Source organism: Tyto alba, unplaced genomic scaffold (assembly GCF_018691265.1).
Source record: "Tyto alba isolate M040663 unplaced genomic scaffold, T.alba_DEE_v4.0 Super-Scaffold_18, whole genome shotgun sequence".
NCBI lineage: Eukaryota > Metazoa > Chordata > Aves > Strigiformes > Tytonidae > Tyto > Tyto alba.
Window position 1 is genome coordinate 13,985,183 of NW_024881280.1, and position 24,505 is coordinate 14,009,687.

At 38.9% G+C, this 24,505-nt stretch overlaps 1 protein-coding gene across 1 annotated transcript; it reads left to right on the top strand.

Annotated features, from left to right (window-relative positions):
* Positions 1-458: 458 nt before the first annotated feature.
* KATNBL1 (katanin regulatory subunit B1 like 1) lies at positions 459-19,909 on the top strand. The gene is made up of 10 exons (XM_042791078.1): positions 459-575; positions 8,495-8,622; positions 10,196-10,236; positions 10,606-10,885; positions 12,231-12,349; positions 12,534-12,584; positions 12,666-12,755; positions 13,323-13,412; positions 13,821-13,914; positions 15,427-19,909. Exons 2-10 carry the CDS (start codon positions 8,509-8,511, stop codon positions 15,457-15,459), a joined length of 912 nt encoding a protein of 303 aa, XP_042647012.1. The 5' UTR covers positions 459-575; positions 8,495-8,508; the 3' UTR covers positions 15,460-19,909.
* Positions 19,910-24,505: the final 4,596 nt, after the last annotated feature.

Below are 24,505 nucleotides of genomic sequence, written 5' to 3' on the forward strand. Positions count from 1 at the left end.
ATCCGACGCCGGCAAGCTTTCTTTACGGTGCGCAGCACCAAAGTGGAACGCCACGCGGCCCCCCCTCCACAGCCCCGACCGCGGCCTGCAGGGCCCGCCGGGGCAGCGGCCCGCCTCTCCGCTTGCTCCGCGGCGTGAGGGCCCGACACCTGCGCCACCGGGCGGGCCGCGGGAAGCGAGGCGGCCTGCTGAACCCTGAGGAGGCGTGGGAGCGTATCAGGACGAGGAGTTTTTTCCCCACGAGCAGCCGGACCCCGACCGGCACAGGTGGGGCACGGCGGGGCGGGGCGCGCTGGGCCCGGCAGGCAGGAGGGGGCGGTGGCCTGAGGGGCGGGCGGGGCGGGGCGAGGCCGGGAGGGGCGGGGCGCGAGGCAGCCGCAGCAGCAGCACCGGCCGCCAGGGGGCGCCGCGTGCCGGCGCGGCGCGGCGGGCGGGGCGGGGCGGGGCTAGGCCCAGCATGCAGCGCGGCGCCGTTTGAATGGCGCAGGCTCCGGGCGCTGGGCCCCGGCGGTAGGGCTCCGTGGCTCCTCCTCCTCCCCCCTCGGCGTGGCCCGGCCCGGTACCATGAGCGGCGCGTGAGTGAGCGGAGGGGTGTTGAGGTTCCCGGGGTCGCGGCCGAGAAGCTGCCGCTTCGAGCCGACCGCGGGCGGGGTCCCTCGTGGCCGGGGGGGTGGGGGTGTGGGCCCAGGGCTGCGGGCGGCGGGGCCGCCTCCGTCCCGCTCTCGCGGTTCCCCCCGCCGAGCACCGCTGGCCGAGCCGGGCGGCACCGCGGGGACCCCCCCGGGGGCTCCTCCGGCCGGCGGCAGCAGCTCAGCGAGCCCGCGCCGGCAGCTCTGTCTGCTCTAAAATGGTGACAGCGGCCGCAGGCGCGGGCAGGCGTGTGCAGGGGAAGGCAAGTGCGCGGAGGGGAGGGAAGGCTGGAGCGCTCCGAAAGGGAGGGTAGCGGGCTGGGTGTGAGGCCTGCTGACGGGTTTTATTCCCTGGGTGTGACAGATTCCAGTGGGGAAAAAGGGCGGGGGGGGGGGGGGGGGGGGGGGGGGGGGGCGGGGGAATCTTCAGATGCTTGAAGATCAGATCCTGTATTAATTACTTAGTTAAAAAGCCGCCTTCCCCCACCACCCTGCCCCGTTGTGCTGCAGTGGCTTGGCATGGTGTTGGATGTAGACTTCAAATAAATTCTGAGTAGTGAGATATGTTAAGGAGATTGGGAGGTAGTTCTAGAAACTTTTTGTTGCAGTGTTCGTAACATGCTGTGCTTTGGAGCAAGGTTAAGTCAGTTTGCTTAAAAACGACTTTATTCCAACTCTTCTTGGAACATGACTCTTGCCTTCTCAACTCCCGTGTTTTTATGTTCCTTCTATTCTCTGGTTGTAATCAGGAAAGGAAAGCAAAAAGGTAATTGCTTGTGTTTAGTAGAATTAAACCATAACAGAAGTCAGGTTAGTGCCTCTTCGGCCTTGCTGACTGGAAAGAACAACTTGTTCTAGTCAGAAGCTGTCACATTAATTTCTTATTATTAGTGCATCTAGTTTTGATGAAAATTTCTGTAGTGTTATTTCATTGAGCTTAAGTTACCCTTAGTTTGAATTCCTAAACTTTCAGAATTTCATTATGCTATCTTAGAAATAATATTAAGGTGTTTTATATATATATTAAAAAATCATATGTGTGAGTATACTAACACGTATGTATTATTGCAATAGTGTGTGTATATATTCTCTCTCACCCGGTTTTGAAACTTCACTTTTTAATATATTTCCATTGGCATAATTTAAACAAACTTTTTAAAATTTTAACAGTTTGGTGCATTGATCCCAGGGTAAGGTGACTGGGTATGAATTAAGAAGGCTTTTTAAATACTATGAACAGACTACAGTCAATAATAGAAGTGTATTTGAGGGTAGCATAAGAAGTTGTGTGATCCTAAGCTATGTGAAGTGTAGGCACAGAGTATGTTCAGCCAAGTGGGGATGAGGTGAGTACCCGTGCCTCCACTAAATTTGGAGCTTGAGGGATTTTCCAGTATGTCTTGCTCTAGGTTTTAATTTAAAATTCTTGTTGCAGGTTTTTGAAGCTCTTTGGGTTGAGCAATGAATTGAAAAAAAAATTCCCATATTTAATTTGATGAGTAGTTTCTTAAAGACTTTCTAAAATATTAATGTGGGAGCTTCAGCATATTGGAACTTTATTTCCTATATAACAACTCTCAGATAATGTTGTTAATAGAAATTTTCCAACCTTATTTTTCCTAGGGTGAAAATGAACAGGTAAAAGCATCTTTTCACTAGTGAAGGGTGACTTCAGAAAGGACTAAAAGACTGACAAGTAATATTACTTTATGGCAGTTTAACGTATCTGTAAATGGGTAGGTAGCTCCAGTTGCAGAAAATTGGGTACTTGTTTACTTGAACATTTTCTAGAAAAAATTTTTTCCAGAATGTGAATGAGATTCAGTTATTAAACTCTTAGGTTAGTTCCAGAAGGAGAGAGAACTTGCACCTGGATTCATCCTTAGTAAACTTAACCTGACTGACTTGTGGTCATTTTCAGAGGTTCATTAGGACTGCTTGTGCCAGTGGGCCACGTACAAATTCCATATGTAAGAGTAATAGGAAAATGAGCTTAAATTGTAGGAATAAGCTAACTTACCACAGCTAGTTACTCAAATAGTATTCATCTCCACTGCAAATTTGATGAAATTCCTGTAATTTTTCTCCACACATTAAATTTTAAACTGGAACAAAAGGCCTGACAGGTATAGCACATTAAAAAACTTCGTCCTGCTGGCATGTAAGAAACACTTTTTATAGTGTTGCAGAAAAATTTTTTCATTAGCATACTCCTTAGAATCTTGAACTTTAATTTTCTTTAGGAGAATTTAGTATTTAACACCTGGTGAATTGTCAGGGCATAAATTACTGAAAAAAGAATTTAAAAAAAAAAAAAAAACACACAACCTGTTTTATATTCAAAGGATGTAGAAGCCATCTAAAAATGAGAGGCAGATGGATTCTGTAACATTTGTCAGAGTTAAAACGAAAGGAAATTATGCCAAGCTTACAGAATCACTTCTACATCATAAGATAGTGCTGATTTATTTTTGTAGACAAATTACCCTTTTGGAAGTAAATTTGGAATAGCCATTCTTGGAAGTTTCTCATGAGCATTTTTAATCTGATAATGACTAGTGAGATTAGTTGACCATTACTGGTTCCCTGATGTATACCTGTTCTGAATGCATTCAAAGCATGAACTCCCCTTCTTGGGGAGTAACAATTAAGTCTTTCATCTGAGTTTAATATTGTCATCCTTGAACTTGCACCTGATTTAGTATGGGGTGGGGGAGAGTCATGGGAACATCTGCAATAGCTAGTGCATGTGGAATGCTGCAGGGAAAAAACAGCTGTTATGAATTTGGGCAAAGAGTAGGACAGGAAGGATGTTTGTTTTAAAGGGTATTGCTGATGTCTTAAAAAATCTAGCTATTTTACATTAGCTTTGCTGTCATGCAAACTACTCCAGTCTGCGTTCTGTAAGAAATTAATGTTATGTTAATACATGTGTAGGTTACATAACATGCGAAGAAATGTTTGTCCCTCTCTGGGGGCCGTGCCCAGAACACAGGATGATGGGAGGGAGTGGCAGAGTTGTTAATACTTGCCTTTGATAGATAGGCACTTGAAAGTCTTTTAATGCTGACTTTCTTTACACGATTCTGGTATGACCTGAAGAGTTGTATTGCATCTGGGAGAGATCGGAGTTGGAAAATAGCAGTAGACCCACCAAGAAAACTTTGCACAGGTACTAGCTATGGACTGTGGGGACAACTGAGCTGATTTACCAGGATATATGGCTGCTGCTACTCTAGTACTACTGTTTCCTGAAAATTGAGGAGAGTAAGATGGGGAGGAAGGAGGGTTGGTATCTGCTATGAGAAGTTACCCATGTTATGGGGAAAATTGGTGGAATGTGAGCCTATCATCTTAATGAAATGGTGCATCTCTGTTCAGATTTGTAGTCTACTTTGTGACGGTTATAAACCAATTTGGGCTTATATGATGAATGGCTAAGGCAGAGCTGAAGGGACTTGTGTTCTATCCTTAGTTTATTTTTAAAATTTTGTACAGCAGAGGAGTTGCACTGGCCTTAATGAGATGATATAAGAGATTGTTCTGAATACAACTAGCTCTGCTCATCACAAGGGAGTAGGCAAAAATTCAAGATGTTAAGGTATAGGTTGTTTGGTCCTCTACAAATTAGTATCTAATGCCAGTTTAAAAATCCTCCATATATATCCCAAAATAAGTGGGTGGTAGTGTCTAATTAGCTATCCCTAGATGATATCATTTGATAGCAGATAGGAAATGAAAGCTGCAGAGCCCTGTAAATTGCCTTTCATCCTCTAGCATTTGTCTTTTTAACTGCTGGCCAGAGAGTACTTTATCATGTGTTACTAAACCTTTGGAAGCATGTTTTTTGAGAAGTGGACTAAGTTTATTATAGCAGTGTTAGGTTTAGGTGTACCAGATTCTTCTGCTTGTATTCTGCTCTGTCTCTGGGCTACCTGGATTGGGTTTCTGTATTGAATCCACTTTGGTGTCTATCTTTTTTAATGAATTTTCAGTTTACCCTTGAACCCATGTAGACATTTGGGTCCACAACATCCTGTGACAAGTTCAAAGTGATTATAGTTTGCACAAAGAGCTACCCCCATTTGTTAGTTTTGAACCCGCCTTCAGCTAGTGTATTTTGACCCTTCATTCTTATATTGGACAAGACCGTGAATAATCTCTATGCAGCTTCCCTGAGCCATTAATTTTGTAGGCCCTTGTCTTATGTCCCACCTCTGCTACAAGAAGCCTCCTTTCCAGACTGAAAAAGCCTAATCTATTCAGTTGTTGAATGTAAGGAAGGTGTTCCATATTGTTTTTTAACTTGCCTTTGAACTCTTTTTTACTTAGTCTTTTGAGTTTTTGGGGTGCTTTTTTTTTGAAAGGATGGGGACTGAGCCTGGACTCAGTATTTGAAACACAGGTAGGAATTAGTTCTATATACTGTCATGACAGTGTTCAGTTTATTTTTCTAACTATTTATTGTTCCATATGGAGCACCGAGCAATGCAGATGATCTAAAGTAAACTGTCATATCCAGATCTTGTTGTGGGTGGCAATTATTAGCTCAGAGCCTGTAATGTTCTATATGGGAACCCAGAATTTCCTCATGCCTGCAGACACTCAGGCTTTGCTTTATATTAATCTATAATCATTGCTTCTGCTTATTGTACATCAGTCCTTCTCTAATTCTTCAATTAGCCCTCATTTTTAGTGTCTGATATAACTTTGTACTGTCAATGGTCATAATCATTTAACTCCTCATCCCTCTTGTGAGGTAATCTATGAATATATTGAACAGCATAAACCATGCAATTTTTTCTGCAGGGTTCCTTTGGTGGCTGCAGTCAGTGTGGGAATTGCTTGGACAGTTTATGACTCTTAGCTATTTCTCCATGCAAAAGCTTTCCCTCTAATCACTTGGTTGCTTAGTTTCCTGAAGATTTAAGTGAGGGACTTCTGGAAGCTCTTTAGAACCTCAGGTAGACTCTATCATTTAGCTGGCCTTTATCCATGTTGTACTACTTTGTACTCTCAATTAATTCCATTAATTTTGCAAGGCAGGACTTGCCTTCACAACAGCCAGGTTGAATCTTTCCCAATACACTATTCGTTCGTGTCCACTGATTCTATCCTTGATTACATTGTTTACTAATTCTCACAACAGAGATGTCAGTGTGCATCTTCCTTTAGGCTACCTTTAAATACTGACTATATATTCCACATGTGATTTCTTGGGTGCTTTGTCAGCTCTAAGGGAGAAGTTCTGAACCTTGGTTAACAACACAGCTGTTTCATTACTGCTTATATGCTCACTGCTGCATTCTGCATCATGAGACCCTCACAAAACTGGCTAAACTATGGAAACCTCTTTAAACTATAGAACAGTAAACACAGATGTAAGGATTTTACTTCAATTTTACTTCACTTGATCGGATATTCCTTTATATCTGATCATCTGTTGGCCTTTTGGGGTTTCTGTTCCCAGTCTTTAAAGAGGGAATGGATACTGTGTTGTCTTTTCCTCTATAAACTGGGAGGCATGGGGGCATTATGTTTTATATCAAATTAGTCGGTGTCTCTTAATTTTTCTCCTGGATACACTCAACTTTTTGTAGGGAACTTCCTTCCCTCCAGGATAATACCTCTCTAGTTCAGATACCTCCAGGTGTTTTGAGATGTTGTCTTAGGCTCTTTAGAGCCCAATATTAAACACTGATATGCTAATTGATTTTCCTTGGTAAGACATTTCTTTCTAGCCTTCTGATATTTTACACTTGTATTAAGTAAAAAGCATTCTAGCTTAACAGTTCTCTTAGGTACTGGAGATAAGATTCTTGCTGCTTATCATGAAAGAGGAGGGTAGTTTGAGGTCACTTATTAAAGAAGTGAGTAAGGAGAGATCACTCATGCATGAAGAGTTGTAAACTGTCAGTGTGTCATGGGAGTAGTCACAAAATTTATTCTTCAAGAACAGAGATTATGGATTTCTTTTAAGCATCTGACAGGATGATTCTGTGGGGTTTAGCTCTGGTGGTTGCAGGGTATACTCCCTATTCTCGAGTTTATTGCTTTCCCCTCTGCAACATTCTCAACTAGGAGATTAAAAAAAAAAAAAAGTCCTCCTAGTTTTCTGCCTTCGTCAGCCTTGAATGTAAGGCTGGATTTCTTTGGATTTTAGGGTTGTTGGGTTGGGCTTTTCTTCAGAAGTTTAGTTGTTTATCTTGTGCTCCAAGTTCAAATCTTAACATACAGCCCATTTTGAGTCCAAACAATGGTTTTAACCAGTCTGATAAGAAGATGAGTTGTTTCTTCTTATGGCTTCTTTTAAACTTCAGGAAAAAAACACAACTTTTTTACTGTTTATTTATAAGCCTGGTGGCTGGAAGCCCTGGAAGTGTAGAACACTCACAGGGTGACAACTATTCTGTCACCATCCCATAGTATGCAGGAAAGGAGTCAAATTAATGAACAAGTCTTAAATCAGCCTTGTGTCTAGAAAAGTATGGATCACCAACTGTTAAAGGTCTTGACCTAAATAATGCTGCCATTTGCAATGCATGCTCAAGTCATTTACCCGAGGGTTCCATGTTCCCATCTTTTACAGGATAAGGATTTCTGTCAGTAAATCTTCATTTTTTTGAGCGCAATCTCAAATGAGATTCCTTAATACTGACCCTGTTCTAAATAACTTACAGATTTAAATAATTTGGTTTTGTTTCCTCTGTATCCTACAATATGGAATTTAATATGCATTATGTGAAGAATATACCTTCTACTTTGTTTTGGTTTGTTTGGTGGCCTTTAGCTACTGCACTGAAAGATGTTCTGTGGCTAATAAGCTGTTTCCCATCTGGCTTTTTCAGTGCTCAGTGTCTTAGTATTTTAAATACGGAAGTTCTTAATGCGAGATAAATCTGACACATAAAGGAAAAGGGGTAGAACTTGGTACTAAAGGGGGAGGGGAGAGATTGGGTCACTCATGTTGGGACCAGAGTTTTACTATTTAGGGGAATCAATAAAATTAAAGCAAGTAATTGACTTTTAAAAGTAAGGTAGGCTGACTTGCTAAAACATCTTGAGAGTAGTTAGTGCTCCATGATGATGTAGTTTTTGAATCTAATCTTAAGCAATGGATTTTCTGAATCGCTTACAAAAAAATGCAAAACAGTATGTACAACTGTCTCAGTCTTGGTTTTGATTCTTGATTCTGTGATTTGCATACTTCAAGACAAAGTAGTCTAGGCATTTTCTTACTGGTTAACTGTGGAATAAAAATTTATTTTTTTTAATATGAAAAATAGCCAAAGTTATATGCTGAGAAAAATGAACGGGTGGTGGATTTGCCAATAAATTAAGGGGAGATCTTTTGCTTCCATTTTTTTTAACCTTTGCTATTTTGGTGAAGTTTGCCTTTTTCCTGAAAAACAGGAATTATTTGGCTGCCTTTCTTCGATCGACAACAGTTGTGGGATCAATCATTTTTCTCTAGGTGACAGATGAAATTCATAGTGTGAGATGTGGAGGAAGGAGTATCATAAATTGCCTTATTCTTTACTTGAATTCTTGTCTGTATGGCACCTCTCAGTGCCAGTGTACTAAGCTGGTCTGGAAACAGGACCTCTACGTCTTTCTTTGGAGGGGCTTGAGTTTGTCCCCTTTTTTTTTGGAAAACTAAATAGGAATTTTGAAGCACTCATCTGTATGTTAGTAATAATAAGGTCTCCCACTAACACTTGCCAAAGTACGATGTCTTGGATTATTTATATGATGGGAACATCTTGTGAATAATTGGTACTCTAACTGGTTTAGCCAGCTGCATTTGAAGAAAGTTAACTGAATGTTTCAGAAAATATAACTAAATATCTTTCCCTTGAAAACAGTGATTTGAGAGATTATGGCATCTGAAGCCCACAATGTTAGAAAACAGAAAGTATTACATATTGAAGGGCATCCCGTTGATCTCCCCAGAAAAAGAATCTCTTCTTCCACTAAAAAGATCATGAAGGAGGTAAGCTGTTTTCTTGGATTTTTTTTATGTCCTCTGATGAAACTTAACTATGAACTTGTTTGAATGTTTACTTATGAGTTGTTTAAAAGTAGAAGCACAGCACTACTGGTCATTTTATGTTTAGATGTGCAGTAGAACTTTAGCATGAACAGCAATTATGTTATGAAAACTATGCATTATAATAGGCACAGGCAGTGACTGTACAGGTACATGCATCGTATTGTCCATGTGAGCAGTAGGTACTGGTATGGTTTTACTCATACCTGCTTTTCTGCAGTATAGCCAAGAACTGTTTCAGTAGAGGAATTCTATCATCAAAAAGCTCTCTCTTGCCAAGAGGACTACATGGCACAAGTGGGAGGTGGGGTAGGTGAAATACCCTGTCATCTTGTTACCATACAGCTTCACCTACCACAGGGTCTAGTAACACGTATACTTTCACTGGATTCTTGCTGGTCAGAAACATTTTCTCATAACCTCTTACCTTTGTTACTGGATGAAAAATAAGGCAGGGCAGTGTGGAGGAAACACTAGGGAGATAAATTTACTGTAAGATTGCTTCAGACAGTGGTGAAGATGACAATATGTCTGTTTGCTTACTAAAATTATGTATTAAAACCCACATGGTTTTATGACTTGGTGTTAACAAAATCATAGCATTGTTTTGCTGATGTGCACAACATAAGTGTTAGCAGTAGTATAAATTTTCAAGTTGAAATGCCTGTAGTGTATGAGCGTAGTACCTGTTTATATGAAAATGCATATGTCTAACTTGAACATCTTGGTGCTTTTTTTATTTTTAATAATTAGTTTACTAATGATAAAGTAGACCAGAATGTTACAGTTCAACTACTCTTCCTTACATGGACCTCTAAAACATTGAGGACTATGGTATAAAAAGACTTTAGAAATTCATCTCTGAATTGTGTTGCTTGACTTTTCAAAGGTTTTGCTAATCTGTGTGGCACAACCCTGAATAAATTTTGTGATTCCTCTAGAATATCACTGTTCTATGCAGCCTAACTGGTGTCAGAGTGCTAATCTGTTTCATATGAATGAATTCAGGATAATCAAGCTGGTGTTGTCTACAGCAGTCTTGATTTTTTGTTGTGCTTTGGTGGTGAAATGTTCTGCTGTCATGCTTCCCAATACTAGCATCTGCTATATTACAGGCCTTTAAATGTATGTGGGAAACAAGTAATGCAATTTTGCCATCAGATTCCGGTAGGCTTTTTATATTAGCCATGTTTTTAGTTTGCTAGTAACTAAAGAATCTCTGTGCTGTCATGGTCTCACCCCTTGCCAAAGATACCCCGAGCCTACAGCTGACTGTGGTGCTCCAAGGACAGGTGTGGCAGAGCTAGTTCATCTGTAGGTCACTGTGAAATAGTTGAAGATTATAGGAGGGCTAATGTAGCTGTGCTTTTGTTGGAGAATAGGAAGAGTGGGTGGAAGGGAGGGTATATGTGGCAAACTTAGGCCATGGTAAAGCAGGACTTTTTTGACAAACTGTGGGAGTATTTGAGCCTTTTTAGTAATAAAGCTTTTTTCTTCTCTATTTCCTTTCTGTCAGGGTAAGAAATCTCCAAAACAGCTGGCTTCATACACAAACAGGTAGGAGGGCTGCTCTGTGTAGAGTCTGAGTTTCAAGTGAGAGGGAGGCAGGGAGGAAACAGCAGTTTAAATCTATTACAGTGCCCAAGCAGAGACAAATGGAAGATAGATCTTAACTTTAATGACAATACTTGGTTCCTGTATCTACTTCCATAATAGTGCATCTCTGTATTAATAAAAGCAGGAGAAAAATATTGGTGGTAGCTCTTACTTCTGATAATCCAAATGTCATGGAAGTATATCTTGGGGATAAAATGTTTTAAATAACCTGCAAGTTGACTTCTGAATTCATAATGATATATTTTAATAATAGAAAGTATTGCTTAGGTTTAGAGTAACCTTCACTAAAATACTGCTTTATTATTGCAGAATAACAGTTGGAAAAACGGTGACCAGTCCCCTCTCTCTTTTCAAAGTAGTATATTGTAAAAGAAAAGTTCATTGTTATTCTCCAAAGCCTTGTTACAGAAAGAAACAGTTCCCTAAATCTAGGGGCTGTGACATGGCAAATAAAGAAAATGAACTGGCTTGTGCAGGGAATCTGCCAGCAAAACTTCATGACAGTCGTACACACTTGCTGAATTCTAGTGATTCTGGCTCATCTCAAACAGAAGGCCCCTCATCCAAATACAGTGGATTTTTTTCAGAGGTAAGTGTAGTTTATAGAAACTTTAGTTAAAAAAAAAAAAGTATTCCTTGTAGTTTCTTTGTGTGGTTAGATGTGAAAGTTTTCAAAGAAAATAATTTTTCTTAACATAGATTGGCTCAGGTCTTGTGACTTAGAGTCTGTGTGTCAGCTTACAGTGATACAGTTGCCAACAGTGGTAGTACTGCTAGTTTTCCCTATGTATCTGGGCACAGAAGCTCAGATCTGCCAGGCTAGTCTGCGTTAAAATTGTACCAGCACCAAATGAAAATGTTGGTTTGACCTGGTTAGGTTTCGTGATCTGGCATGACACACAGCCACATGCATGTTTATGGAAATGTGAAAGTGTTAGCGTATGGGTAGGGATAAGTTGGTGAAGTAGGATAGGACCATTTTCAAGAGCAGTACCAGCTTTGTGTGAAACTAAAATGTTTGTATAAGACTGTATTTCTTAAGATTGCTTGATGAAACCCAGTAAATGCTTGCAGAGCTTTTGAAACTGGATAAAAGTCAGATATTTAAATGAAACGGGGTTTGTGACAGTGAAGGCCTGTAGGTGTTTAAAGTGTGAGGTATGGCAGGGAAGATAAGACTGAAGACCTATCTCCATGCTGTCTTATCATGGTACTATAAACGTGGGCTGCCATGAAGAGACAGCCCTGAGAGTCCAGTGGGCTGGAGGCACATGTCTGTGGCACTCTTGCACTCCGTTAAATTTGATGCTTTCTAGGAAGGAGCAGCAGAATAGCTAGAATAGAAAGGTTGCAGAAAGAAGGGTAAAGAAACCAAGACTGGGGAAGATTCATCCTTTGAGAAACTAGACCAGATCATTGGCCACAGGTGACTATTTAACTGGTTTGAGAGATGTGGGTAGCTCTGCAGTGTTTATTCCAATACAAGGTCTATTTTAACAAAATACCTAAACTTCATTCCAAGAACAAGTGTTTTCAGAAATAAACTTTTTCTGTCAGAGTTCAGAATAATACACGTAATTACTTTTGTCTAGATTGTGTCAAAATTAATAAGCATCTAAGTAAAAAGTTCTCAAAGTTGGTGAGAATTACAGGTTGACGCTCATGAAAGCTCTATTCAATTATTAGATACCTCTCTTTAGGTATCTACAGACCTTATTCTTGCAGCTTTTGGGTAAAGTAGTCTTAATCTATTTGTGTCCACTTCTAAGGAAAATTTGTGGTTTTAAGGCCATTGTTAGGCAAATCTCTAAAAAAACTCCTCAGCATACATGTAGGAAAGTGTATTTTCATATACTAAATTCCTCTATTAGAGCATCTTATTGTGTTGTTGCTGACTACTTGTGGTAAATGTCTATATTTTCAAAAATATACAGGTTTCTCAGGACCATGAAACGATGGCTCAAGTTCTTTTCAGCAGGAATCTGAGGCTGAATGTAGCTTTAACCTTTTGGAGAAGGAGAAGTATGAGTGAACTGGTAGCCTACTTAGTGAGGTAAACTGAGTGTCTCTTGTTTTGTATGCTTAAAGTGGTATCAATCCCAAATATGCTGCAGTACTTTTAGGGGTTCCTGAAATGTTGTAACTTTGTTATGCTTCCACTATGATTTAATGAACAAGTATATGCTTCAACTTGTACTCTACTAGTAACATTTCTGATTTTATTCTAATGTTTCTAGGATACAGGATCTTGGAGTAGTAGTAGACTGCCTTCCTGTGCTTACAAACAGGTACAAACAAAAAGTGGGGGATAAGAATCTATTATAACCACACTGAAGTTCAAGCGCTTCTGAAACTTCTTGTCTTTTAAGTTTACAGGAAGAAAAACCATATATTTCAGTTGGCTGCTGTGTAGATCTTTTGCCTTTAGTGAAATCACTGCTTAAAAGCAAATATGAAGAGTAAGTATCAGTTTCAGATCTTTTCAAAACACATTTACTCCCTGGCTATGCGGTGCCCTAGAAATTAATGGTGTTTAGTCCTCTGACTCTTATTCCCTCTGCCCCTCCTCCCAGCCCTCCCTTTCTCAGGGAACACCTACCTGAAGGGGAGCTTTCCTGTGATCCTTTCGCCTTTTAACAACCCAGTGGTGCAAAAACTCTCTTGTGCAAGGTTGAGCACCAAGGAGGACTTGCTTTGCCCTTGTGCAGACTTAGTTATCCTAAACAATAAAACAGAATAGCACCAGGGTTTTAGTGTGCTTTATAACAAGGAAACAAGGCAAAATTTTCAGGCAAAATACCTGAAGAATATGTACTTTTTCAACAGGTGCTTCAGTTTATCACTTTGAAATGGAAAACATAGGCAAGTATTTAAACTTGCCAATTTGTCTAGATCTTTTTATCCTCTTAGAAAGCAACACATTTGCTATTCTAAGTTGCTTACCAATTTGTCTTGACACTTTAGCTGACCTGTAGATATTGGAGGGGGGAAGAAAAAAGCATAATGTGTAAAATATGTTCTTACAGATATGTGATAGTTGGTTTAAACTGGCTTCAGGCTGTCATTAAACGATGGTGGTCAGAACTATCTGCACATGCAGAAAAGGCAGAAGATGGGTGAGTATAGTGTTGGGAAATATTTAAATGTGTTTCTATAGTTTATTCCATCTCAATCTTCTTTAACTTTGATCAGTAGGAGCACACCTTATCTACAAAAGAAAAAATTATACTCACAATTTTAACGTAAAAGCTTAAAAGTACTTGAAGTTCTGTTCTTAAGACACAGGTGGTGTTTGGAACTTCAAGGATAGTCATGTTTTGGGGGTTTTTTACTGGAATTTTAATACATGTAGAAAACAGTCATATCAGGGCTTATACAAATGCTGTAGAAGTTGGATCAAAATTTTTCTGATATTGTGTCAATATTTATCATATAGAATAAGTTTATATGCAGTATTATGTGTTTCAGTCAAAAGATCTACTGAAATGTAGTATATATGTTACAAATTGTTATTTCTTTTTCAGAAATATTCATATTTTAAAACAACAATTAAGCGTATTATGGGAACAGGAGAATCATCTTACTCTGGTTCCAGGATATACTGGTAATATAGCGAAGGTAATCCAAGTCCAGTTGTGTTTAGTAATGTACATAGTTGCATCACTTGTGGTGTGCCTCTCATTTGATGTTACTTATGCTAAACTATTGACAGATAGAAACACCTTTACTTTCCACTAATGCTCAAGTATATTGCACAATTTTTACAGAAGTCTGGAGTGGATTCCCTAGGCTAATAGTAGTGTGGTTTAGAATGCTAACAATTAATTTTTTTTTATCATTTTTGTTTTCTTTACAGAGAAAGCATCTCCTTAATAAAATAGCTAGTAGAAATAAGCTTTAAAGTTGATGTAAAAAGTGGCCCAGATGAGTAGGTAGATGGTGAAAGGACAGGCCTTTTCTCTAAAATCTGCTGTACCTGTAAGTGAATGCAGCATGGAAAGTCTTCTCCCAGCAATGTTAGCATTTGCACATCAGATGGCTGGGGCAAGTGACAACATACTAAATTCTAAAGTTTATTGCTGGCCTAGTGCTTAGAAAATGCTGAGAAGCATTTGTGGAGAGCAGAAGAGTGTCTCCATCTGAAATAAATCCCCCGTTTGCCTTTCTTGGTATGTTGTGGTATCAGTAATATAATGAGTGTTTCTGATAAAAGCATGATTTGCTGCTCATGATACTCATCTCCATAAAAACGGCTTCCTGAGGTTGAGCGCTAAGAGTTACACTGAGAAACTTCACATGGAAGTACCTGATGAAGGTAGACAGTGAGAAAGGACTTAAAGCAGATACTTGGTTATGTGCAAGATTTGAGTGAACTTGAAAAGAACTTGGAGATTGCATGCTTTACTTACATCTGAAGGAGCTTTGTGGAATCTATAATTCTACAGAATTTGTCACTTTGATGTATCAAACAAATAATTTATTTCTTGTTCTGGGACTGCTGTGCACCTCTGACTTCAATTTTGATGTCTCTACAAGGATAATTACAAACTTCTTGCAGAGTTTCAGTCAGTAGGGATGCAGAACTGAGTTCTAACTCCCAACTGGTAGAGCAATGGGAGCTTGTAATACAGACTACCGAGTTCTTCTGGTAGATCAACACTGCAGTTACAGCCAGTGTCAGTTTGTTTTTCTAGGATTCAGGTTCACTTTCTGTTCATTTGCCTGCTTCTTAACACATGTCACGATAGATTTTGAACGAGTTGGGAGCAAAAAGAGTAGTCCAAGAATGTTGGAGGGATGGGATGAAGAAATACCACTCTTAAGCATGTTTCAAATACATTATCTCGTGATGTTTTTCTTTACTGTGCATTCAGGGAGCAGAGGGGAAACAGACTAAATTGATGGCTTTGGAAACTAATTTCACTGTTCTTGCAGGCTTCTTAGTATATAGAGAAATGCCATCGAAAGCATTAATTGAAAATAATCTTGGAGAGAAATTGTTCTGAAATTTGGCCTAAACGTAATTATTTTTGTATTATGGTCCTGATGGGTTACCCTCTCTCAGACATACAGTCAATGTTACAGCTATAACTAATGTGACGAACGCTTTCTCCTTTCTTTTCCTTCTAGGATGTAAATGCTTATTTATTACAGCTACACTGACATGATTGGGAAACTATGTGTGCTTATGTGGTGAAACAATCCCCTAAGTATTCCTGAAATATGTACTATTTCCAAAAGCCTTTTGAGAAATACTGGCAGAAGACAACTGAACTGTCAAGCTGTTTAATGAAACCACTAACAAAATCCTAACAATCTACTTCACATTGAAGTGGAAAAATGTCTAGTAGGAGCAACTTTTACTTCAGTGAGGTGAAAGTGCACTATGAAAACTGTATGCCTTTGCTGCATTTGGGATTCACTCAGTTACTAGGTATTCATTTAAATGCTACTGTATTTTACTACGTCTCATAAAAGAAGATGAATTATGCTGTCATGAAGGCAAGACAGAAGAACCAACAAAACAATCAGCATTAAGAACTTTTAAACGTTTCTTTCACAAGAGGACTCCAAAATGCACAACTATCTTTCAATTATAATAAAACCTTCAGAATATTCAATTACTTCTATGTTTTAATCAAATTATTAAAGACAGTTTTTGTTTGCACTATTGAGAAACTATACAGCAAAGATGCCTTAATTACTAGTGTTTCAAAAAGCCAATGTGTTAAGGTGCAAATAGCTATTATGTTCAGATTGTGATGAAAAACTACAAAAATCAGGGTTTCACATTGTGTAGTTAATGAAACGTTGCACATATACCAAGATTCATGTATGAAAAAATATTATAAATACCTGAAGTTAAGCTTGGATAAACAGTTATTGCAAATGTCAGCAGAATGGTGAATTTATGTCTAACAAATGTTTTTATATTGTACATGGATTTCTAACACAGTAATCTTGTTCTGTATCATTTAAACTACATGCAAATAAGTAAATATATTAAATGTATCTACTGTTTTTCTTTTCAAGTTCATAAAAACAATTTCTAGAATAATCTCTTCCACAGTACTTTTTATCATAGATATTTATGTCTATTGTTTGAAATGTTTACAGCCAGAGAGGCCATGTTATTCAAATCGCACCCTTTTTATACTACCTCCTTCAAGAAACTGACAAAGAGCTTTTGCAAAATTAATCAAGTTCTATCCTGATGAATGATGCAAAGTCATACCAACAACAGCAATGAAAGTGCAGCTATAAACTCTTTCACTGCCCTGTTGCTATCCTGTAGTATTTCAATGTAAAAGCTATAGTTTAATAGCTCTGAGGGAGTTTGGATTTTTTAGGCTCGCTATTGCCTCCTTTTTATTTGTGATTAGGAAGCATGCTTTTCCAATTAAAATTTATGAAGTGCCAGTTGTTCACTTAAAACATAAATATACATGCACAGCATGTATCACCAACTTGTCTGCTTCCTTAAACGTAAGTACTTCCAAGGGTTGCTTTCATACCTAGCATTAAGCATATGCACTTTTATTGATGTGCAGGAGAGAAGACTTTCGATAGCCCCAAGTGGTTTTTGCTTTACAGATTAAATAAATGAATTTTAAACTGTAGTGGTCAACAGCTTTAGGCCTCCTGTTGCTTCATTTTGTATTGAATTTACGTATCATTATTGCTGACTTCTAAAGGCCAACTAGAAATCTGTCACTGGAACTTGGTGCTTCTAGTTATTTGAATATTCTTTAAACCACCAAAGGCTTTGCACTTCCCAGGGCAGTTGGCTACAGGGAAGAGTTTCTGGGACATCCCAAAATGGAACTCTCTGGGACAATCTCAAGATATGCACATAGCCAAGTTCTTTTTGCTAGAATTGTTATGTACTATTAGAGATTTCAGAATCAACCAGTTTTAGATAGAACTTACTACTTTCCAGATGGTCTTGCTGTCAATTAAGAAATTAAAGTTACTACAGTATGAGGACAGTCTTGTATTGCTTTACTGTTGAGCACTTAAATGTAAAAGTAACATAAAGACTAGCTTCGTAATCTGGGTAGCAATTGCTGAAACTTGGACTATTCCTCAAGGAGAATACTGTAAAGGTGATGGAAACTCAGATCTTACTTTCTCCTGGGTTTTTTTAATAGACAGAGTAACTCATGGCCATTAATTTTTGATAATACAAGAAGTAATCATTGTAATTTATTAACTTTAAATACTCTAGTATTCAAAAATCCACCTTCAATGTAGATGTAAACACGTGGGCTTGTAATGTAAATCCATGGCCATGTGCAGATTTCCAAATCATAACTGTGGATGGTGCTTTTGTTCTAGTTGTAAGATAAGATTGATTTCAGGATTACTAATGAGAAATATCTAATAAAATGCATTATTTTTAACTGCCAAAAGTTGTGTTTTGACAGCATCAATAATACAGTATTAAACATTAAGTCATTAGTATCTGTGCCTTATTTTAAATTAATTTTGTTACTGTTTTCAGGCAGCTACTAGACTTTAAGAACAGGATTCTGGTGTCTCTCCATTATGAAATAATTTTTCTGTTATGATCTGATGCTCAGGCACAGCTTGTATGCTCTAGTTCTCAAATGGCTAGGAATCAGTTTTGCTGTAACAGAATGTATATGTATGATATCTGCTCAAAGATGACATAAGTGAAATGTCTTAATAGCTGTGTAACTCCATGGAATCCACATAGTTGTCTCAGTGAATCTAAGAATTAAGTTTATGAACAATCATGTCTGTAAATGCTAATCTTTGTGGTACTTTCTGAAAATGCTGTTTCTAGGACGTGCCAAAAGATGCAGGCAGAATTAATCCTTTATCCTGTATGTTCTTGTGATGCAGAAGCATATATATACTTGAGGATGAGGGATGTCTCTGCAAAGCTGCTGTTCATGTTGTTATTACTTGATACAAAGTTAATGTATTTGAAAAACTGTATGTCGCCTCCCTGATCCCTGAGAGTACTTGAGGCTGTTTTACTGAAAGAGTTTTTATTTGAAGTAGGGTTTACCCATCCCCTAAACTGAAATTAAAAAATCCTTCTGGAAACTACCTCTTTCTCCAAAGCTAAAAAAAAAAAACAAAACAAAACAATATTCTGTTAATATAAGAATCAAAGCTTAGGTATTGCTGATAGCTTGCTGAAGAGTGGAGATGGAAAAAGCTACGCCATTAATTAGCTGGGTACAAAGAAGCTAGTATGTCTTAATGATTATGGATAGCTCCATTTTGAAGGAGTTACACCTCTTTCTTAGTAAAGAGTACTCTACAGTGAAACACTCTTGTATTACACAGGTACTGCAGTTCCAGGCTACTTAATAGTACTTACAAATTATTGCTGCTATTGAAAAATTAGCATCAGCCCTCCAGGAGCTTACCTTCTGCTGTGAGATACAATTAAAATGATCTTTCCCTTTCTGTAGGCTGCCTTATTGTTATCAGAGGCTGCAGTTCTAACACTTGGGGTACAGAAGGGATGGGAGAATAGGAAAGGACAAAAAGAGCACTCGTGCCCTGTGATGAGGGACATCAGCCCCACTGCATTATACCATATGTATCTTAAAGCAGGCTCTAGTTTTCATTTTGGGGTGCATGAAGTAGGCAGCTTTGAAGTTACAGGTCTTTATGCATCTTTGCATTGACGAGATAAAGGTTTTGAAGATGGATGCTATAGTGCTGATTTGTAGTGTGTTCTGGGTTTTTTTTTCTTGAAATGGTGAACGCTTTTGTTCATAGAAACTTGAAAGTATATTGTGCAAAGCTTGCATTTTGAAACTAGCAAGTGGTTGCTTTTGCCAGTTCATCTTGCCAGATCTTCCAGTTTTACAGAAGACTGAATGTCTGTCAGTGTGGAGATTTGCAGTTACACTTTTGTGCCCTGTTTCTTGGTACAAAGGGAAACAGGTGGTTCATAGTCAACTATTTCAGAATACAAAACCATGCAAATCATGCTACTGGTGTGAAGTTATTCCAACTTTTGTATAATGCAAATTCTTTAGTTTATGAAAGCAGTTGGTTCTTATGTGAAGGAACTTTATATTGAACTGATGTTGCATTAGAAGAGGAAAAAAAATTAAGCAGTTATTAATAGCCTTGGTAAAAGCCAGACAGCATGGTTTCATTTCTGTCTTCAGTCTGCCTTCCTACACACAGTAATCATTGTAGGCTACAGATAAAGATTCACTCAGAGAAGATTGAGCATGCTTGTGTTGTTAGTGCTTATATTATACTACTTTAAACAATTTGTTTATTCCACATTAGCTAAATGGCTTGGTCTTAGAATGAGACCAAATGCACGTATTTATTTCCCCCCCACGCATTCATTCTTCAGCACTTGATGTTATGTCTTCCTCTTCTAGTTTAAATATACTGTGAGTATCTATTGTTGGAAGTGGGGAGGGGAGGATGAAAATTCTAGATAAAACAGAGGGCTAGCTATTTAACACTATTCATTTTGAAGCAATTGTGAAAATTTTCCCTTTAAAACTTTTCACACATTTTGTTAATACCTACTGAAGTGGGCGCTCATGGCTGCAAGTTTGAGTTTGAACTTGGAAAAAAAAAAAATAAAGTGTTTTCACTCTAACCATAGCTGCAGTATTTTTCTTTTTTTTTTTTTTTTTTTATTGAATACTAAACTGGACTCTGATACTAACCTGCTGTATGGGAGGCAGGAGGTGTAGCACTGTCCCTTGGTGGGATAGAATAGAAATGATCACAGACTTCAACTGTTGCAGAGCTAGAATATTTTTGTTTCCAGACATGCTAGAATTTTGTGGTATATATGTAAATTGTAGCTGCTGATCATATTGCTTTAAAATGAGATCTGCTAACTTTCACATTGAATGTGGTACATAGTAGTTTCCAATTCATACAGATGACTTTCAGTTACTTGGAGCGCTACAGTGTAGATGAACAACTGCTGAGGTCTGAAACATCTGTACTTTGCTGTAGAAATACAAGGATGCCATGTTCACATTTTCCACTCCTCTTCTACCTCCCCATTCCTTAATTTCAGTGCTTAAAGCAGTTTCAGTTCCCTTTCGCAAGTGATAGCTGCCAAAACACACGTGATAAAAATGCTTTTACAAATATGCTTATGACTTGCTTTAATACACTTCTGTGAATAATAGTGTTCTGTGAACTTGGGAAGGAGACTGTTTTCTGTATGTATAGGCTTGAAAGAAAAAAACTGGTGGATTTTACTGAGACTTCAACCATATTCTTGATTTTTTTTTTTTTTTTTTTCCTGGTGAGTACTATGTGTATCGTGAAACAGCTGAAACAAATCTAAATATCAAATCTAAATATCAAGATAATGTTACATTCCAAGACTGCCTGATCTTGTGGGTGTGTGTTGGAATACACATGCAACCTAGCATCATACTTTAAAGTGACTTGCAGACATTTTCAAATAGCTCTTGTAATTTAGATCAATGGCTCTTTCGAGCTGTATTTATTGATCTTCACTTTCAAAAAGTCTAAATTATGTTTGGATCTTGCAGTTGCCACTTTCACTCTTGTTTCAGATATTCCCTGGATTGCAAGACTTAGTACAAAAAGTATTCCAGCTTCAGAAAAACAGCCAGCCTTTTTGTCTTTTGTGATGACAGGCTTTCATTACACCTCTCTTCTGCATGAGACAAGTTTGTTTTCTTCAAGAGTTAAATAATTTTTAGAGATACTGTTTCAGAGGGGGATTGCCACATCCAAGAAGCCTGTGGCATGTTTGGTTCTAAATGGAGAAGTTGCACAAATACAGTCAGCTGTGAGGAGGATGCACATTTCGTTCCTGTTGAGTTGTCTTATCACGTGTGAATTAGCTGTGCTATTACCTACTTAGTCTAGATAAAAGTGGAATGATGGATTATTGAGGAGTTGAAGTCTTGACAACTCTTGGCTGTAAGAAACAAAAAATGCTATTTCCATGCTGATGAAACTGCTACAATGAATGCAGAAAAAGAACTATTGTGTGTTTGGTTTGGAGAGCAGAAATCTTCTATGTCTGCTGATTGTACTTTGTCTCCAAGTTAAAAGGTGCAGACATTTTTGTGTGTTTGTTTAAAATGACATTAAGTTTCTGACTGAAAATGAAAAAAAATTCCTTGCTGAATTAGTTTTTTTCTGGATGACTGTGCCATTTCATGTTCTAGCTGCAGAAAAAAAAAAAAGTAAATAAAATTACAAAAATATAATAAACCATCATTGTATAAGTAGTGGTAAAACTATTTTTGACATTGTGAGGTTCTGGCTGTTATTAGTGTAGTAGTAAAGCAAAACAGGATTGAAGATTAACTGGCAGGTTCTGTTCTCTGCCTTGTGTTCTGGTAAGTCTAAAAGCTTGACTTTTTTTAATCAACCAAAATGAGTGATGACTGGTGGAAGCATTAATTCCAGAGTAATTCTATGCCAACAGCCAGCATTAGCACAAGAATAAGCTGAGTAGCTGGTTGTGAAGTGAACACGGCCAAGCAGAACAACTGTCTTCTGAAATAAATTGTCTTGGAACGAACCTTTTGGTACTTTAAGTAAAACTGTGAACTTGCCTTTTTTTTTTTTTCTGAAAGATGCTACAGTTAGGGTACTTTCTGCTAGAGAGAGAATTCTGAAGATTATGATTTCTAGATCTGCTATTTGGATGATGAGGTAGTGCTGCAAGGGGTCCCTCTAAAAATATTTACTGCCTTCTGAGTGGTGGCATCAATATTCATTGAAGGGGGTTGAGGCCTTGAATAAAGGCAAACTCATCAGGACTGTGTTTGCTGTGTGCTGCTCTGGTGGCCTGTTGGTGTAGGAAGTGGACTTGTAGAAAATTAAAACTAGGGAAGGGGAGGGTTTGTTTCTGATACAGTACAAAAATTCCTGTTGCCTGAGAAGACTGCCTGCAATAGCTGGGGATTCAGGTTTGGTGATGCAGAAAGTCTGTCCGGTCCTGTGTGCCTGATTCCACAACAACGAGGCAAGTTGCAAAGGAAGGTTGGAGACTTGGTGCTTGCAGAGCTGTCACGTTTCCTCCCAGTTGCTGCTTTCCCACCCTCTGACGTGTTGGAGCACATCTGCTTGGCTGAGGCCCCAGCTCCACATCCAGCTTGTCACTTATCCAAGTGAGAATCAAATGTCTTCATATTCAGCACACCTGGTTTCCCAAGTGATGTTTTGTAGCTCGAGTCTTCCAGGTTCTCACTACAAACCAAATTATCAGCTTAGTGCCATCAAACTGTGAAAACTTCCTCATACCTCTGAATAACGCATGGCAACTGTGTGTGCTACCATTTTGTTCACCCCTTACATTAGCACTAGAGAAGCAGAACGATGCACACTAACGGCTAATTCAGTCACCAGGATTACAAAGAAGCTGTTGTATTAGGAGTGTTTGTGTGTATGTATATAAATGGCTTTTAAACTTAAATATTCTAGCACTATTATACCAATTATTAGTTAAAAATGCCCACAGTTCTGAACATTTACAAACGGGCTGGTGACTAGTTAGGGAGAAATCCTGCTGCTTAGAGGCGAGTGTTTTGGGGGGTTTTTCCCCCCTGTTCTTCAACCATCTTGCCTCCCCCTCTGAGTACAGGTCTTTAAATTTGTTGGTGCCTCCTTGAATTCTTATTTTTGCAAGTTTGTGCCTCTTAGGGTTTTCTGATCCCACAGAAAATGATCAGGGAGTTGGGCAGAGTGAGGATGCGTCTTGTTCACACAATGCTGTGTAAGCATGTGCATGCACTCATTGCTATATAGGAGTATCACTTTTACACTTCCTTCTGCACTCCAGTGCATTTATGCTTCTATTAGTGGCATGTCTCAACATCTGTAAAGGGATTCTTTTGGTCTCGTAATTCTGGATTCAAAAAGGAGTATCAGTTGCTTTCCAGCTGAACAGAGAAGCTTGCTACTAGAGCTAAAATCAAAACAGAACCAAAACAACAAAAAAACCCACCCCAACTGAAAAACTAAAATTTGCTTGTCTCCAGCATAAAGTAGTGCCATAGCCAGATGGCAACAAATGTTGCCACCCATTTTTCACTAAAAAGGGAACATAAGAATGCCTCCCTGAATGAGGATTCTCTGACATTACAGATTTGTGGGGTTTTAGGATTAGTGCATTGTGATTTAGCAGTTTACTTTCTAGATTGAATATTTGGTACATGACCTCAACTACCTTATGCTGAAGGGCTCTAAATAGGAGAACGCCCTTGGAGCTGTCTTCACAACTGGCAGCTTGCTAACATCAGCCTTTACCTTGGGGACTAACAAGGCGTATTGCAGCATTTCTGTGTACAGGCTTTGGCATCCATACTTCTGATACGTGCTTCCTCATTTAATAGTTCTCTGAGCTCTGGAAAACGAGAATTTAGCCTCTGGTGACTCACTCAAGTCTAGTTTGGATGAAACAGTTCTCATGCCAAGAATTCTGCTTATGTGCAAGGAACTGCAAGGCCTTAGTTCTTCCTCCATAAACTCACCAAATCTAAACCCTGATTGTAATAGGCTTCTGTAGGGAGAAATCTCTTTATCCACAGTTCTCTGTATCCTCATTAGCACTTTTTTTTTTTTCTAACAAAAGGGATTGTTCTGTGGTTCCTTTGTAGTATTTGACTATTGTTAACCTTATGCTGTTTTTCATACCTTTTGTAGAGCAGGTTCTATCTGTTAGCTCTGAGGTATATTTCCAAGATACTTCTGCCCATGTTTCCTGGTGTTCAGCATAACTGTCAGATTTTTCAGGCATTTATTTGAAGCTGTCTTTTGGCCAGGAAACACATCCTGAACTTGAACTGATTTTAACGGCCTGAAATGGTATCTTCACAGGTGTTTAGCATCATTGTGCTTTTTGAGGAAGGTTTTGTGGTGGCTTTCCAGCAGTATAATTCTACCATCTTGACAGTGAGAGGCTTGAGTGAGAGGAACAGCTAATTTGAGTCAGATGGCTCCAGCAAGCTCTACCTTTTGCTCCCACACCCAGCAGAGCTATAAAAGGAAGATAAGCAGTTATTACTGCTTTCGAGAGTATTTGAACCCAGCCTCAACCACAGCTACTGTCTTGTATACTGCTTTTTCTCCCCGTGGCACCACCAGCAGTAAGTCATGCAGAGCTGTGGCATGTGTGGACCAGCTGCAGCCCTGCTCCCTGTTCTGCTCCATGTGAGCTTCAGACACAGCATTGCCTCTGCTAAAAAAG